Here is a 16797-nt window from a genome sequence, read left to right as displayed (position 1 = left end):
AGGCTGAAGCGTTTCATGCTTATTAGTCTCAGTTTTATGCAACGTGCAATCTAGCGAGCGATAATTAGTAACCAATATCCAAGTTTCTGTTTATTTTCCTATTTAATGTCATATCGACTGTTGTAACAAATTCTCGAAGTTTATGTATTTTATGTGTGATTTTCTTTAAATAACCAGGACAATACTCAAAGACGCAAGAAACACCCTGCGTACGTAAGACAATACTTACATGTAAATGCAAGGTCGCAGGAACAACCTTGCATCCGTTCATGAACAGATACGCAAGGTCGCAAGATAAACCTTGCGACCAAAATCACAAATACGCAAGGGCGCAAGTCCAACGTTGCGCCTATTCCAGAATACAAATATGAAAAATATTTACAAAAATACACAACTAACAACTTAATGTAATACAAAATAATTAATATTTAAATAGGAATAACAATCATACAATCTGCTTCTCTATTGGAGCATCCTTTTGAGCATCGTTTTCCTATGGTGGATTAGGTGGCGGCGGCGGTAGTGTATCAAAACGTGCACGGAAGAACGTCCTTGCCATTTTGTTCCTATATTCCTGTGCAGCCTTTTTAAGATCTCCAAGGTCATCACGCCCCTCCTGTGCAAACACCAGCCTCTCTATATGGATGCACACCCAAACCCCATAGTCACCGGTTTCACCTATTTGCACCGGCACATTACCAGCACTTTCAACCATCAACTCCAAAGTCTCATTGTTTTGGTAGTAATCAACAATTTGTGACTCTGGCATCTTGTTATAGTAGTCAATCGCATGTAAGTAGACGTGAAAGTTTTTACACAACATTGTAACAACATGTTGGAGGGCTGCACTGGCAATACCGGGTAAACTATCGTACACATAAAACTTCATTTCTTCTAACTTTAAACATAGTAGCAGGAAATGTTATGGTTCTGTAAAGAGTACTGGGATCAAGATCTGAAACAGATAGAATGTTTAGTCACACAACTAACCATACACAAGGATGCAAATTTAACCTTGCGTCCAAACATGTAACAATATGCAAGGACACAAAATAAACCTTGCGTCCAGAAAGTCATTAAGACGCAAGGACGTAAGAGTGACTTTGCGTCCAAACACCTAACAAGACGCAAGGTCGCAAGAGTGACCTTGCGCCTGTTCCAACTTTTAAAAACCTGTTCTAATTATAAACAATACCAGATTCAAAGTTTTAAGAGTGTACGTACACAGACCAAGATGGATAAAGTTCATCACTACAATCCCCGAGAGAAATTATATACGTGTAATTTGGTTCCTTAACGGTAGTGATTCCTTCATTTACTTGCAATTTTGGATCTTTGGCCTTGGCCTGCTTCAACATCTCCTCCTTCTGCTTCAACTTCTCCTCCTACTCCTTCTGAGTTAATTCATAGAAATCTTTAAAATTTGCAAGCTGAGAAAGGAATGCCGATGGCATAATCGTCCATCTAGAACTTGCTTTAACCACCTCATGTGGAAACACAGGAGTGTTAAACATCTGGCTTGTTCTGGGGAGAAATCTCTGACGATATCTCAAAAGAAATGTAGCCCAACCATCAATGTGCTACAAAAATAAGAAGATCAGGTTAAGATATTAACGCAAATTAATGATTCATGACATAAACACAAAATTAAGAAGATCACTCACCAAGTTCTCCAAATACTCAGCCTCTCCTAATCCCAGCAGGCGAATCCAAAAGTTCGTACTAAGGTAAATGAACTAATCACTTTAAAAGATGAACATGCAACGGGTCTCTTGCTTGCTCTGTATAATTGACTTGGGATCTCTTGCAGGGGGTTCATGCTTTCTCTGATCTCTCCAGGCTCCCGTTGGTGGTCATTGAAGATAACCTTGATCATTTATAAGTTTGTCGATCATGGCCCAGATTTCTTCCTCACTAGCCCAGTCCTTTTCCTTCTTTTTTCTCTTATTACTTACCTTCACAAGAGGCTTACCATCCTACAATAATTCAATATAAAAAGCCAACATTAGAATTTTAAAATAAGACATAAGGACGCAAGACACACCTTGCGTAAAGGTTTTTTACGAGACGCAAAGGCGCAAGATGGGTTTTTCTACCGACCAACAAGCATACGCAAGGACGCAAGACCTTATTTGCGACAGAATTACAACTTACCTTCTATGGTCCTTCTGTTTCAGGTACCACATTATCAACTACCATAGCATCAGGTTGGCCATCAACAGCTTCCTGATCAACAACTTGCGCATCAAAAGCTTGCTCTTCTGTATCAAGGTTGACAACGTTCATGTTTTCCACTTTCTCAATGACATGTCTGGACAACTGTGGAAAACATGAAATCTAGTTAAGAAAAACACAAACATTAGACGCAAGGACGCAAGACAACCTTGCGAACACTAGATGCAAGGATGCAAGAAGAACCTTGCGTCCACATAACACAAGGACGCAAGGTTGTATCTTGCGTCCATATCAGATCGACCATCACCGACCATCAGTAAAAACCACAATTTAGCACAAACATAATTTAGTCATTTGAAATAAAACTAATATAATAGTTACGTACCTTCTCAAGGGGTTTTCTATAGCCAGGTGAAGTAAACGGGGACCTTAATGCACGCGTGGGCCTTCTTTCTCTTATTCCATGTCGTATTTGCATATGAGAAGGCTTGATAATCTCATTTTCAGACAAAGATTTATCAAAATACGTATCGTCCTAAGCAAATAAAAAACAAAAATATATAAAATCAATAGAGAACTATTTAAAATATTCAAATGCAAAAAATATATAAATTCAAGGTAAATTCAAAATATACCTGATACTCTTGCTCTGAAAAACCCTTTTCGCATTCCGATAATTTACTTTTACATTCTCTTAATTCATTTTCAACTTTTTCCATCCGCTTGCTAAATTCATCTTCACTTTTGTCTATCCACTCGGTCAACAACGCTACCAAACGATGTAATTCTCGTACATCCAGATTTTGATGTTTTTGTGTCTGCTCTGCAGTTTCTGGAACTTCTTCGGGATCATCATCTTTCAGGATCTCCTCTTCAACTAATGTTCCAACAAAGAATGCGTCACTATCAATCCACCATTGACAACCCTTCTCAGTATCAGTGGGGAACATACCACGTAGAGGTTTCTTGTTCTTGGGATAATCATCCTGCATAATTAAACATAATATTAAACGCAAAATTACAAGAAAAATCTTGCGACTATTCTGGTCAGCGAGACGCAAGGACGCAAATCTAGATTTGGGTCTCCTATGCAGCTAGTACAAAGACGCAAGTTCAACCTTGCGTCCAAGCTTAAGGATAGAACGCAAGGTCGCAAGAATGGTCTTGCGCCCTTACCATATCCTCTCTGTTAATAGCAGTTAAATATGAATTTAATTTAGTTTAAAAAAAATTAATGCAAATAACCATAATATCTAGGAGTTTAATGTACTCAGAGATTCCAAAAATCTCCGCTGATGACCACTTCCAAAAAAGAGCCATCGGTACTCCATTCTTGTCCGATTTTTAGCAAAGGCATTAATGGTACGACGGTAAGCCTCGAGTATCCAAATCTACCAATCATTTGTTTTAACAATATCAAATATATATTTAATAATACAAGTATTTAAAATCAAACATGTTGTTACCTTAAATGCCCACATAAACCCCGCCAAAGTGTACGCCTTTCCGCTCTCTAATTGGCTTTCCTATATACGAGACCCCCATGAGTACTTATTAACATTTGAAAAATCTTCGACTAAATATAAAAACTTCTTGTTCACCACATGGGCGGATTGTTTACCCATAAAAGCTCTCTACAACCAAGATGATTGCTAGTCGCACCACATCATCATTCGAAATACCAACCCGACTAGTTTTTAGAAGCATCTTTTCAATATCACCAATCAAAATGTTTATGCTATCTTTAATGGTCGAAAATAAATGTCGTCTAATTGGTGCGGTCTCATTTTCATAATTTTTAGGGATATAATGTGCCATGTCCGTACGGGTACCAAACAAAAACCCCGTTACTAGACAAAATTCACGCCGACCAAATCTAATTGAACAATTAGGCTTAAAAGTAAACCAAATGTCATCACGCTCTTTGGGGTACTTAGCAGCATCTATTCCTTCCGGCTTTACGTTGGAGCATAGCATGTATAAGTCCGGGATCATTACCCACGTATTCAAGATCTAACCATGGACCAAAACACGTTTCTTCAAACTTTTTATTTGATTCTCTGTCATAACTTTCTTCACATCACTTATAACACTCAATTTATTCTTCATCGTCAATTTACCTTCAACCCATCCCAGTAAAAGTAAGAAGAACATCAGCAAACGGAATGCAAGGATGCAAGAAACTACTTGCGTGTTAAACCATCGGGATGCAAGGGAGCAAATTTGGTCTTGCGACCTCTTTTTTTTCAGTACGCAAGGACGCAAGATGATCCTTGCGCCTATACAGTGAAGTTAATTTGATGAGCAACAAAGAGTTGTTTCACCATCATCATATACAAAAAAAACATAACATATACTCCATTATTAAAAAAAAAAAAAAAAACCAATTATAGTGTTAACTGTTGATGATTATCATAGAGACATTTCATCAAACAGTTGGTGTGCACATAAACACATTTATATACGAACATAAGAATATATATATATATATATATATATATATATATATATATATATATATATATATATATATATATATATATATATATATATATATACATACATTTTTATAACTAACATATCTAGTGAAGGAAGAACTAACATGTGGATTTGCCATCGTTATTAGCTTGATTTCTTGATTTTTTTGGTTGGTGTATTACTTGAAAACTGACGGAGACGAAGAGTAGGTGGGTTGGTGGTGACGGAGACGAAGCGTACGTGGCGGTGGTGGTGAAGACGATTAACCGGTGCAAGTGGAGGTGGTGAAGGTGGTTACGAACTAGTTTGCGTACGAGGGAGAAGATGATCTTGCGTTTTTGCATTTGCAAAATAACAGCGTTTTGTGCGATCTTGCGTGTGGGGTTGTGTGTGTGTGTCAAGTGAGTGGTCGAAAAAGGGTTATAAACTAAATTAAATACCAAGCGCAAAGACGCAAGGACGCAAGGTTGCAAGTCCACTTGCGCCTTGCGTGTTGTCTAATTTGTAGACGCAAGACATGATTTGCGTATTTGCGTCTTGTTGATAAAATATGATTTAAAGAAGGTAGAATAAAGGTAGAATAAAATTACAATAACATTTAAGTAATTCGAATTACATAGTTTATTACAAAAGGCCATACGACCTAGTTTATTACATGACCAACCGAATTAAAACATATAAGCAGCAATCAGAACCTCAGCAACTCCAATCGATCAGAAGGATAGATCAACTCATATTCATAAAGAAAGAAGTTGTTCAACAACAAGCCATAGGGTAATCCTCTCCCAGCAGCCGCTGGCAATCCCACCACTCAATTAGCAACCACATATGCAAGATTAATTTGGATTTGTTCGATCAAACACATCAAAATCAAAACTTTAGTTACATATAGCTCCACATCATCATCATCTCGAAATATTACATTCTTCTCGACGACCCTCATCATCAGGTCCTAAATATGTTCTTCCCTGATAATGATAGGACCACTGTTTGGAAAGACAAAATCAGGTTTGCACAGTCCATAACATAACCAGAAGTTGAGAACAAATTTCTCGCAGGTGACCTCCTTGGGCCACTTTTCACATCCTTGATGAGACTGAAAAACTTGAAATTCCCCACGGGGATATCCAGGTTCTCAGCAAACTCCTCCAATGTCTAATTGTATGGATAACCAAACATGTTCAAGTGAACACATTTCACCTTACGTGGATCAAATACATAGTTTGCATAAAATTCCCTAACAAGTTTGGGATAGTTCGCATTATATTGAGGTTGATTGAGAAAAGCTCCACCACTAATTCCCCGCTAGTACGCAGAAAAGTTTGGTTGAGCAGCAACATAACAACCAGAAAGAATACGATCAGCCACTAGTCGTCGTCTATCATCAACCTAGTTGTGATGACTATCCATGTGAAACTCGTCGTGAAGCTCTTCCTGGCATGGATATTAACTGAAATGAACAACACACTAAAATTAATCATCATTAGCACAATTCATAAATACTAAAATTAGTGAAAAAAATGCTTTAAACAGTACCTTAACGTGGCTATAATCTTTGAATTGAATATGTTTTCAAATGTAATGAGACTGTGAATGCAAAGTTCCAGGGTCATTCTATATATAGGGTAAAAATCTTATCCGAAAAAATCTAGGAAATCTGACGAAATCTTATCCAGAAAATCCAATTCTGATAAGATAAGGACACAAGGTCGCAAGACGCAAGCTTGCACCTTGCGCGGGCAAGACACAAAGCTCCTTGCATCTTGAGAGGGCAATCTGGGAAAAAAAAATTTGGGCTCCAGGGCAATAAACTTGATAAGATTGGGCATTTTGCTATAATCCCCTATATTTTATCCAAACAAATCAATCTGTGAATTTTCTTTTTTCAAAGATGCGTGTTACAGAACTATCGTGTAAGGAACACTTGATCTAGTTTTTATTAAACTGAACCGACTGCTAGCCGCTCACAAAGTATAAATAAATACCAGCAGGGTTATCGGTTTTATAGGGTACCACCCAACAAGTTAAAGAACCAGATTGAATAACTTGAAGATATGACGCTCATGACCATGGGGAAGGTGCAAAATTCAGTTAAGGGTCACTGTAACCATAAATTTATTATTGCCAATAATTGGGTTTATCAAACAGTATATACATACAGAAAAATAATATTAGAATTTTGCAATAACCATATTTCCAATTTTAAGTATTACAATACTCAAGTCCTACAACATACAAAACATAAAAAATGAAAACCCATAACATATATGCATACAATCAGAACACAACAAATTATAAAGTAATTTAAAGTTATTAGTGGATTGTAGTTACGGATCCAAGTAGTGAAGCTCTGCTTTCGAGGAAGCTCGTGGGAACCGCGTAACATCCTTAGAGAAGTTGTACTTTTCCTGAGCATCAGCAGTTGCATGTGGTCGGATTGATATTTTTTCAAGTGTGGGAGAATGTTCAAGTAAAAGCTTTATAAAGAGCAACAAGGGCTTTGATCTTTCTACATCCATGATATTTATAGTTTTCAAGCAGTTCAATGTCTGATCCAAACAGTCAGAAGCTTCCAAATAAGTTAATGCTGGTTTCACATCCAAATGCACATGTGGAAGATCCTGGAAATACATTAAAAGTGAGACTGACTGTGTATAAATGGAACCCACATTAAATTACTATAAAAAGCACACACAGCACAAAAACACAAGAGAAACGTTTAGCACTCTTTACCTGATTGTACACATCGAGTTGTCTCAAGTTAGGTGAGTTCCGAAGGATACATAAAACACCTTGAAATTGATACAAATCACCAAATTTGAAGTCTCGTAAGTAGAGAAGCTTTAAACTATTAGTTGGGTGTGGAAGCCACTTGGGAATATTTTCCGCAATAGAAAACTGTGAGGGTGAAAGTAAGATTATAAGTTAACAAAGAAGATATGGCTGGAAGATGATACGAAATAATATATGAGAACTAACTATACACAAGATTTGAATGGTATTCACTTGCTCAAACGCAAAAATATGAAGAGCAAAATTTAAATATTAGAATTTAAAATTCAACTCGTACCTGGAGAAAATACCCGTCGATAACAAAATACCCATCACATGGCATATTACTTAACAAGCTTGCCAAATTAACTCTTTCAACTCCCTGAATAGGTTTTTTGATAAATATACCAAACTCACTAAGACATTTACTATGCAACAAGTGGAGCAAAGTTGCATCGGGGCAACTCCTGATCACTAACTGAAACAACTTTTTAGACTTGATCTTGAAATTGTAAACGTTGGTGCATGCAACCAGTTTCAACATCTTGAGCTGTGGTAAGTTGATAATAGTTCCATGTAAGTTAGCCCCAAATTCAATATTCCTAAGCGTAAGTTTTTCGAGATATAGATATCCTTGAAACTCAAGTGGTGGCTTAATGATACAGTTGTCAAGTTCTAGCATTCTCAATTCTAGACAATGAAAAAAATAATATGGAAGTTGATAAGGTTGGTTTGAATTTGTAAGGACGAGTTCTCTAACACCATCTCTTGCCAATGATGAAATCCATTGATTGACTTCTTGGAAACTATCAAGAAACATTTTTGGTATGTGGAGATGTAACTTTAGGCGAGGACCCTTGAGATAGTTAAAGATATAGTTTGTGATCCTAATAAATCCATTATGACCAAAACTTCCATTTTTGGCAAACTTTCTTGAGAAATGTTTATCAAGAACCAGTGACGTCATTGAGGTCCATCTGTACCTCCATTTTTTGACAGAACATGTGTCCTCACAGCATCTTGAACAGGTAGCTTCTCTAAAAGGAAGTCTATCAAATTCTCTGGCAAATTACTGATTCTATCCACTTCGGTACAAGTTACAAACCTCCTCTTAGTATTGTTATCTGTCATTACATTCAAGAAAACAAGACTGGTTTATCTAATTACTATATAATACTCTTTATTTTTATTTTTATTAATTTGTTTTTCCTTCAATCAAAATCGATGAAGATTTCCACATACCAAGATGCGCAAAATGTGATGTAGTTCTTAGGCCGATGTTATATCAGTTTACTTATGAATTATGAATGGAAGTTAGATCAATTTACTTATAAATGGGTTGATTTGGGTTATGATATATCTCTCAATGGGACAAAAAGTAAAATAGAAAAACTGCTTGATAAACAACGGATCTAATGAACTGAAAGTTTCCCAATGTGTATCTTCGATCCATAAAACCTCCCAAATCATTTTTTTTCAAAGTTTTAGTTTATTATCAAAGTAGTATATATATGTATTTGATAATCATATTTGATACACTAGTTATTTGTATAAAAGTTTGGACGAGAAGTGTTTCAGGTCAACACAACCTCACATGTATCTAGTTAACAACCATTCATGAACTAACCTGCCCATTTTACCACCTATGGTTTCACTAAGGGACTTATCTTTTTTAGTAGAGAAAATTAGATAAATGGTCCCTGTGGTTTACATGAAAAGGGTAAATGGTCCCTGAGGTTCATTTTCGAGGTTCGTGGTCCTCGTTTACTAAAAGCATGTGGGTGGTCCCTGCACATAAACTCAGAACTTAAACTTAAAAAACCCTAATCGATCTAACTCTCTTTTATTCCAAATACAAACCCACACACAAAAATCAAAAACAAATAAACCAAATTACAGAAACCTTTCACTAAAACAAAATCAGATGCACCTCACGTCGAATCAAAACAAACGAAAATCAGCGAAAGGAGCAGAGCTTTAATCAGAGGTTAGACAGAGCTTGAATCATCGTCAGTTGAAAATTGTACACCCTCGCTTTCAGTTGCAAATCGTACACCCACACTTTCAGTTGCAAATCATCGTACACCCACGATTTCAGTACAACAATCTTCGATTTGGTATTGGTAGATCTGATTCTCAATTTGGGTTTATGGGTCGGGATGAAATCGACGGTGGCGGCACGCCGGAAAAGGCTGCTAAATTGGGGGAAATGGAATATTTTGATTATTCTACTAGTAAGATCTAAACAATTATATTTATATTCAATGTATACAGGAACTGGTCGTGGACAAGGCAGGATATTGGATCACGAAACCTTCTTTTGCTTGAAAATATGCTGGACGAAATTAAAAATATCACGTTTCTCAATCGCCTGATATTTGGTGTTGGAAATATTACTAAATCCACTTATATTAAAAACGGTTTAGTTTGATTCTTGATGTAAAGGTAAAAATTTTTGTTTCATTTAATTTTTTAGAACTCATTCATGAAATAAAATAGAGATTGTGGTTAACTGTTCCACTAAGGAATCGTGTAAGTGATTATGAATTAATTATATGTATATAATCTTGATTCGTTTCACTGCGTTTTAGCTTTTTGGTATGTGCAGGTATGTGTTTTCATTTAAAGGCATTTTGTTAAAGGAATGAAGAATGGGAAGAAGAAGATAAAATAAGGAATGAAAAAAATATTAAATTATGTAAACGGACGATTTTACCCATCACGTGTTTGGCACGTGATTACACTTGACGGATGAAATAAACGTCCGTCAGAAATTGGGACCATTTACACCGGCTGTGTAAACCACAAGGACCACGAACCTCGAAAATGAACATCAGGGACCATTTACCCATTTTCATGTAAACCACAGGGACCATTTATCCAATTTTCTCTTTTTAGTAGCTGTTAAATATTTTTCTGTTGTGCTTATGTTACTTTCATGTCATCTCCCAATAAGTAACATCATTAATGTTTCTTTTTCAATATTTTCTGCAGCCCATATGAAGCTTACAGTACGGGTTTCAAGCCAATCATTCATCACTCATCAGGTAATCTGAATACACTTAGTTGATACTATCTGCATTTGTCTATTTGTTGATTAGTCGTCTTTATAATGCTTTTAGTTCAAAAGGTTATTAAAGGTAACAATGAGGGCTATGAAATCTTAAACGGTTGTAATAGTATCCTAAAGCAATATTACTTTACAAAAGCAAGCTGCAGGCCAAGCATACATGAAACTAAGTATAGAGTGCAATTTGTCTTATCAGCTCTTCATGTTAAAAAAGCTTGTTCTGCCTCTCTTTGTCTTTTAAAAATTTTCAACACATTAAAGTTTCACTTTCACTATGTCACATCTTTTAATCCTAGACCAGCTTAGCTTAACTGATGCAAATATGTAAGCATTATATAATTGTGTGAATAGCTAAAGCAATCTATTCATACTTGCTGCTTTATTCTTTAGGGATTCTAATAAGTACCTAGGTTAAATTTCGGTCTGTTGAATATGTTAATCTAAGAATAAATCGCTAATTAGGTTATAACAATTACAAATAACTCTAATTGTTAAATCAGAAACTACGAATTCATATGGAATAAACGATGAATGTGCGACAGCATTAAATTGAGGAAAATAAAAAGTCGAATAGAAATTACAACGTGAATCAAGTTTTTCACACATAAGTACGTTTATTTGAAAATCTTAAATCAAATTATGAGGGAGAAATAAACTTACCGATATTCAAAATAAAAGATGAATCCATTGGATTACCGATTAGAGTTTAGCGCCGAAACTTGCAGTCCCTCTCATTTTAAGTTTTTTCTGACTTTCAGGTTTTTAGGGTTTAGGTCACTGTGGCTTAAGTAAACATCCCTCGAATTTTGTCTTGTGTGTACGCTCCAAAACCAAAAGTTTTTATTTAGAGAATAGGTCCTTGTTCAATTAAAATTAGTACGGAGTTAAATACTCTTTATTTAAACTGTAATTAAATTAATTAATTTAATTAAGTAATTAATTTGTCTTTCTTTCAATTGAAGTCGATCATCTTTCCATGTACCAAGATCATCAAATGTGATAGACTTCTTAAACCAATGAAAACCTATCATTTAAACAGCATAATGAAAACTAACTAATTGTGTGCGGTTGGTATCTCGCTGATGTTGACATCAACTTCTCTTCATAGTTAGAGTAAAATATTAATTCCATATGTCGGTACGACGACATTAAGGTAGTACAATGTGTGTTGTATAAGGAATTATAATACCAAATTTTATCGAGTAGTATTTTGTTTCTGGAAGTTGATCTTTTTTTTTTGCCAAAAATAACAAAAACTTCTATAAAATCGAAAACGTTTTCTAAAAGAAAACGTCTTTAACCAACTATACAATATATATACAAGAGATGATCCGATGACGCTCGTACCTAAAAAGCAGCCTACAAACTAACTATTCATACTGAGTCTCATCTATCTACATTAAATCAAACCAAACTACACCAAAAGGAGAATCGAAACAAAAAACATAACAAAACATCAAACTAACATCCAACAGTAGACCTTAAGGAAAAACTACAAAATGTAACAAGCATCGAATCTACGGTTCGACCTTTTTTAACTTGCCATGTAAAATCTCTCGACGGATATTTTTCGGAGGAATTCTCGATCTTAAAGAACAAAGCATTAGAAGATCAATCACCAATCATAGTACCCGAAGAAGGAGGGGAAAAACCACGGTTACCCAAGTTTTGAAAGGCATCTTTATTCGAAGTTCTTAAAATTCGCACCCGACGATCCAACCTTGTTACCATCTTGAGGAGCCATATCAAATTTTAGATTGCTTGCTTCTCTGTAAACCCAATCTTCATCATAATCCATGAGTTTTAAAGATCCCAGGGTATGTATCTCTTTCGCATTTTTTCTTGTCTTCAAATTAACGCTATTCATTTGAACTTTTGATAAATGCCTATTAAAGACGTGCCAAAATTTACAAAATCTTTCACATGAGAGCACCTCACAGTCGAAATATATTCTCCCGCTTCGCCCAATTAAAATCGGGGTAGGTTTTTCTTCATTCTTGCCTTCAAGATCCTTCCTTCTCCATCCCCTTCTCGGTTTTTTTTTTTTTTTTTTTTTTTTTTTTTTGTTTTTTCAATGTTTCGACGAAAGTGGAATTTGCAGGCCAACATTCAGCCCCAACAGGCAGCCCTGCATTCAGCGCATCAGAGGGCCCTACAACCAAGCCAATGGACTTTAAAATGGACTCGTCCACGGTACGATCAACCTTTAAAAACTACAGTTCATTACAATTATCAAGTGCATCAGAAGCTCTGTTACCTTCTTCCAATGCAAAGAAGAGGTAGAAACATAAATTCCATACGTGTCTCCAAAATCATCTCCATCATTTGTAGCTTGGAGATCAAATTCATCAATTGAACCAAACTTGAAAGGAAAAACACTGGATTAAGGAATCGATTTCTCATCACAGTTTATGGAAGATGTTGCCCCTACATCTCCTTCTTCCACTACCCAACCTTCAAACCCAACCCCGCCACATGGGCCGACTCATCCCATGACCACCCCCGTTCCCGTTCTGGCATTACTAAACTTGATCAACGTCTAAACCGTCACATCTCCACTACCTCACCCCTCCCAAAATCATACTCTCAAGCCTTCTCTTATCTTGGTTGTCTGCCGCAGTGCTATGAACGATGGATATAATGCTTTGATTAATAACCGTACTTGAACTCTTGTGCCCCGACTTCGGGACACGATCATAATTAGGAAAAGAACAACAATATCTACAATACCAAATCTTGTCGAGGCAAGAATTTAGCTGGAGATAGGTCTTCAAATAAACATGAAGTGTTTGAGGAGATTAGAAGGAAACTTCATCATTTCTTATCACTACAAGAAAAATGGTCGTTTGTGACGATTTTTAGTGACGACTTATTATTTGGTCACTATTAATGCTATTTAGTTAACATTAAAAAGGCCGTCACTAAATTTTGTCACTATATCATATTAGTGACCAAACAAATAGTCATTTTAGTGACTAATTTTAGTATTTTGCCCTCAAATAATGTTTTGTGACGGATCTATATTGACGAAAATTGACCAACTTATTTTGGTAACTAACTCGATTTGGTGACCAATTTAGCGTTATTAGTGATGAATCGCTCTCGTCAATAAAGCTCATTTTTCTTGTAGTGTATGTACATCATATCATACCTAACTAAACGTCTACTTACCAAGTTTATGGTGTTCTTTAAATATATTCCCTAAACGTTATTGGCTCCCTTCCTAATTTAACCATATAGCCATTTCAGACAAAGTAGGATAGTATAGATAAGTAATAGTTAGCTTTGTCAATAATAATAACCAATAATGTAATTTTCAAAATGTAACCAAAAAATTCATCATCAATTCAAATGCAAATAAACTTAAATACTTCTCATTTCAAAATCAATATTCCAATTTCGGCTTACAACATAATATGCAAGCAAAAAGAAAAATATTTTATCAAGATTTATGATTGTTGTCTTAAACCTCAACGAGTTTAATCCAAATACATACCAAAGCATCCAGCCAGAGAGCAACAGCAACCTACAGAGTGAAACATGTAAGAATCCTAAAATGTTGAAATGGGTAGATATAATATTACAAATAATACCGCTGCAATGTCTTCAAGATATCTTTTTTGACAAAATTCTGTAGCAGATTTGACCAGCAAGGGAGGGGGACCCTCTTGATCACCCTATTGCATTTCATCACGAGCTGTTTGAAGTTTTGAACCTTCAACGAGAGAAATAATGCAATGGATTTTTTTTTTTTTTGTGAAAAACAACGGAAACTCATATACAAACGAAATTGTTTTCCATAGGAAAACATCCTCAACGGAGAATACAAAGAAACGGGGAAACGGGGAAGCTCACACCTAGAAAGCAACCAACTAAACGAAAACTATCATTAAATGAGTCTTCCTTAAGAACCCAGAAAACATTAAAACAAATTAACCAATACTAAACCGCATACTACACACTAATAACAGGTACCAAACCAAACGAACTAAGTGAAATCAAAAAACTTAAAAAATATACGAAAAAACACGAGACGAACCCAATCAATTAACCTCTAGGTCCCGCTCTTTTCAACTTACCATTAACCCTCCCTTTCAAAGTGTTCTTCCCGGACCGATTCACTATCTTGTAAGCTAACACATTGGCGGATTCATCACCAAGTTCGCTCTCCTCCGGCAAAGTACCCTTCATCTCCCATTTCATTATAAGATTAAAACGAGATGTTATTGACTAAAATTCAAGCCTATTTAAGAAGGTCTTGTAAAAAAAATATTTCCTTGAAGTTGGTGTTAGCCCATATTATATATTGTATTATGATCTAAGCCCATCTTTATAAGGGCCATATTCTAGTATATTCTAGTGATTAGCCTTATGTTTGGTGTGATCTTTATATATGTGGCAAGGATTCTCATTTGTACGAAATTCAGTTAATATCAATATCAATATATCAATTATGATTAATATGGTATCAGTAGCTATCTCCCTATCGCACAGAACCAACACGAAACCCTAACACACAAACACATCTTTACAGCAGCTTCCATCTTCTTCTGTTTTCTTTTTTTTTTCACACATATCTACATCCGGCAAGTACGATAAGATCTACACGGTCACTTCCGTCACTCATTTAATTCCCATTAAACTAGATCTAAACAAACACAACTACATCCATTGGAGCAAGTTGTTTAGCAATCATTGTGCGGCCTTCAATGTTGATTCGTTCTTGACCGAATCAACGACGTCCGACGCACCATCGGACGATTGGAAAAAGGCCGATGCGTTCGTCATGGGATGGATGTTCTTAACCATCTCGGAAACACTCCTTGAACGTCTCTTGAACTCACAACCAAAGACATCTTATCAAGCATGGGAGTTTTTGAAGAATATTTTCCAAGACAATAAACGATCCAAGATCGTCGAACTCACGGCTGAACTACGTTCTATTACCATTGGAGACCTCACGGCAGAAGCTTATTTTCAAAAGATTGATTCGATTGCATCTATGCTCCAGAACCTCGGATCTACCATGAAGGATGAAGAGTTAGTAACTTATGCGATCAATGGCTTAAATAATCGATTTCCTTATGCTACTCACATTATTCTACATAGCGAACCATTCCCGAATCTAAACACCGTTCGGTCCATGATCACCCTTGAAGAGATGCAACTTCAACGACAACTTCGCGGTTCAATTGATTCACCAGGAACCCCTTCGGCACCCACTGCTCTCATGGCTCAGATTCCCGCAAATGCTTCGTCTCGATCAACGATCACATCACCTCAGGTTTGTCGCAATTTTAGTCGTGGTCACTGTCGATTTGGTGAGAAGTGTCGCTATATTCTCCAAGGAAATCATGCTTCACGTTCTGGTAATCATATGCAAAATACCTCAGGTAATCGGACAACAGGAAATAACCAAACTCAGCTCTTAAACATCATAGCAGCCCAACAGCATCTGTTAGCCCAACATCATCTAAATCGGTCCAGTGTTCCATCTATTCCAGGATATGGGCCGCGAACTCCCCTGGCCCAATTTTCTGGCCCGCCAGGATTCCCTGCATCTCCACAGGCCCACTACATTGGTTTGCCAGCTTCTGTCGGGTCTGGTTATTTAACAGGCCCTCTCATGCCCAGTCCACAATTTAATGGCTATCTTCAAACTGGGCCTGCTCAGATTAATACAGGTCAGGTCTCTGGCCCAGCTGCTCACACGGTCAATGGGCCTGCACAGATTACACCTGGCCCATCTCAGTTCACTGTTGGCCCCACTGGTCACACCCCATTTGCTCTTACAGCTCAGCCTAGTCAGGAAACTTTGATTCCGAATGCTTTCGCGGCCACGACACTACCTGATTACGGTAATTCGGGTTGGACTATGGATACTGGTGCGTCCACCCACCTTACCTCTAGCATTAATAATTTAAGTATTGTTTTTAATCATTGCATTTATCCATCGGTCGCCGTTGGCGACGGGAATTCTATTCCCGTCACCAATACCGGCTATAGCATGTTGCCTAATATCCACCGACCCCTCCATTTATCTAATGTCCTTGTTACCCTCAATATTGTTAAAAACCTTATTTCCGTACGTAGATTTACTCGTGATAACAAAGTTTCTGTTACATTTGACGAATTTGGTTTTCATGTGAAGGATTACTTGACACGCGGTCTACTACTCCGATGTGATAGCACCAGAGATCTTTACCCGCTCACTCCTCAGTCACCACCTACAGCTCATCAAGCTCTTGTAACCACACCCAGCATTTGGCATCAGCGACTTGGTCACCCGAGTACTGATACTT

At 36.7% G+C, this 16797-nt stretch overlaps 1 protein-coding gene across 1 annotated transcript; it reads right to left on the bottom strand.

Annotated features, from left to right (window-relative positions):
- Positions 1–6871: 6871 nt before the first annotated feature.
- LOC139875194 (F-box/FBD/LRR-repeat protein At1g13570-like) lies at positions 6872–8392 on the bottom strand. The gene is made up of 4 exons (XM_071862542.1): positions 7724–8392; positions 7387–7551; positions 6985–7274; positions 6872–6878 (listed from the first exon to the last, which is right to left on the bottom strand). Exons 1-4 carry the CDS (start codon positions 8390–8392, stop codon positions 6872–6874), a joined length of 1131 nt encoding a protein of 376 aa, XP_071718643.1.
- Positions 8393–16797: the final 8405 nt, after the last annotated feature.

The sequence above is a fragment of the Rutidosis leptorrhynchoides genome, chromosome 11, assembly GCF_046630445.1.
Source record: "Rutidosis leptorrhynchoides isolate AG116_Rl617_1_P2 chromosome 11, CSIRO_AGI_Rlap_v1, whole genome shotgun sequence".
Lineage (NCBI taxonomy): Eukaryota > Viridiplantae > Streptophyta > Magnoliopsida > Asterales > Asteraceae > Rutidosis > Rutidosis leptorrhynchoides.
The sequence above is the reverse complement of the archived record's forward strand: the minus strand, read 5'-3'. Positions and strand labels throughout refer to the sequence as shown.

Excerpts from the sequence above, each read along its gene's own strand:
- LOC139875194 (XM_071862542.1), bottom strand. The coding sequence starts at position 8,392 with ATGACGTCACTGGTTCTTGATAAACATTTCTCAAGAAAGTTTGCCAAA. Across the intron at positions 7,552-7,723 it reads TCGACGGGTATTTTCTCCAG|TTTTCTATTGCGGAAAATAT; the intron begins GTACGAGTTGAA and ends TCACCCTCACAG. Across the intron at positions 7,275-7,386 it reads AACTCGATGTGTACAATCAG|GATCTTCCACATGTGCATTT; the intron begins GTAAAGAGTGCT and ends ATGTATTTCCAG.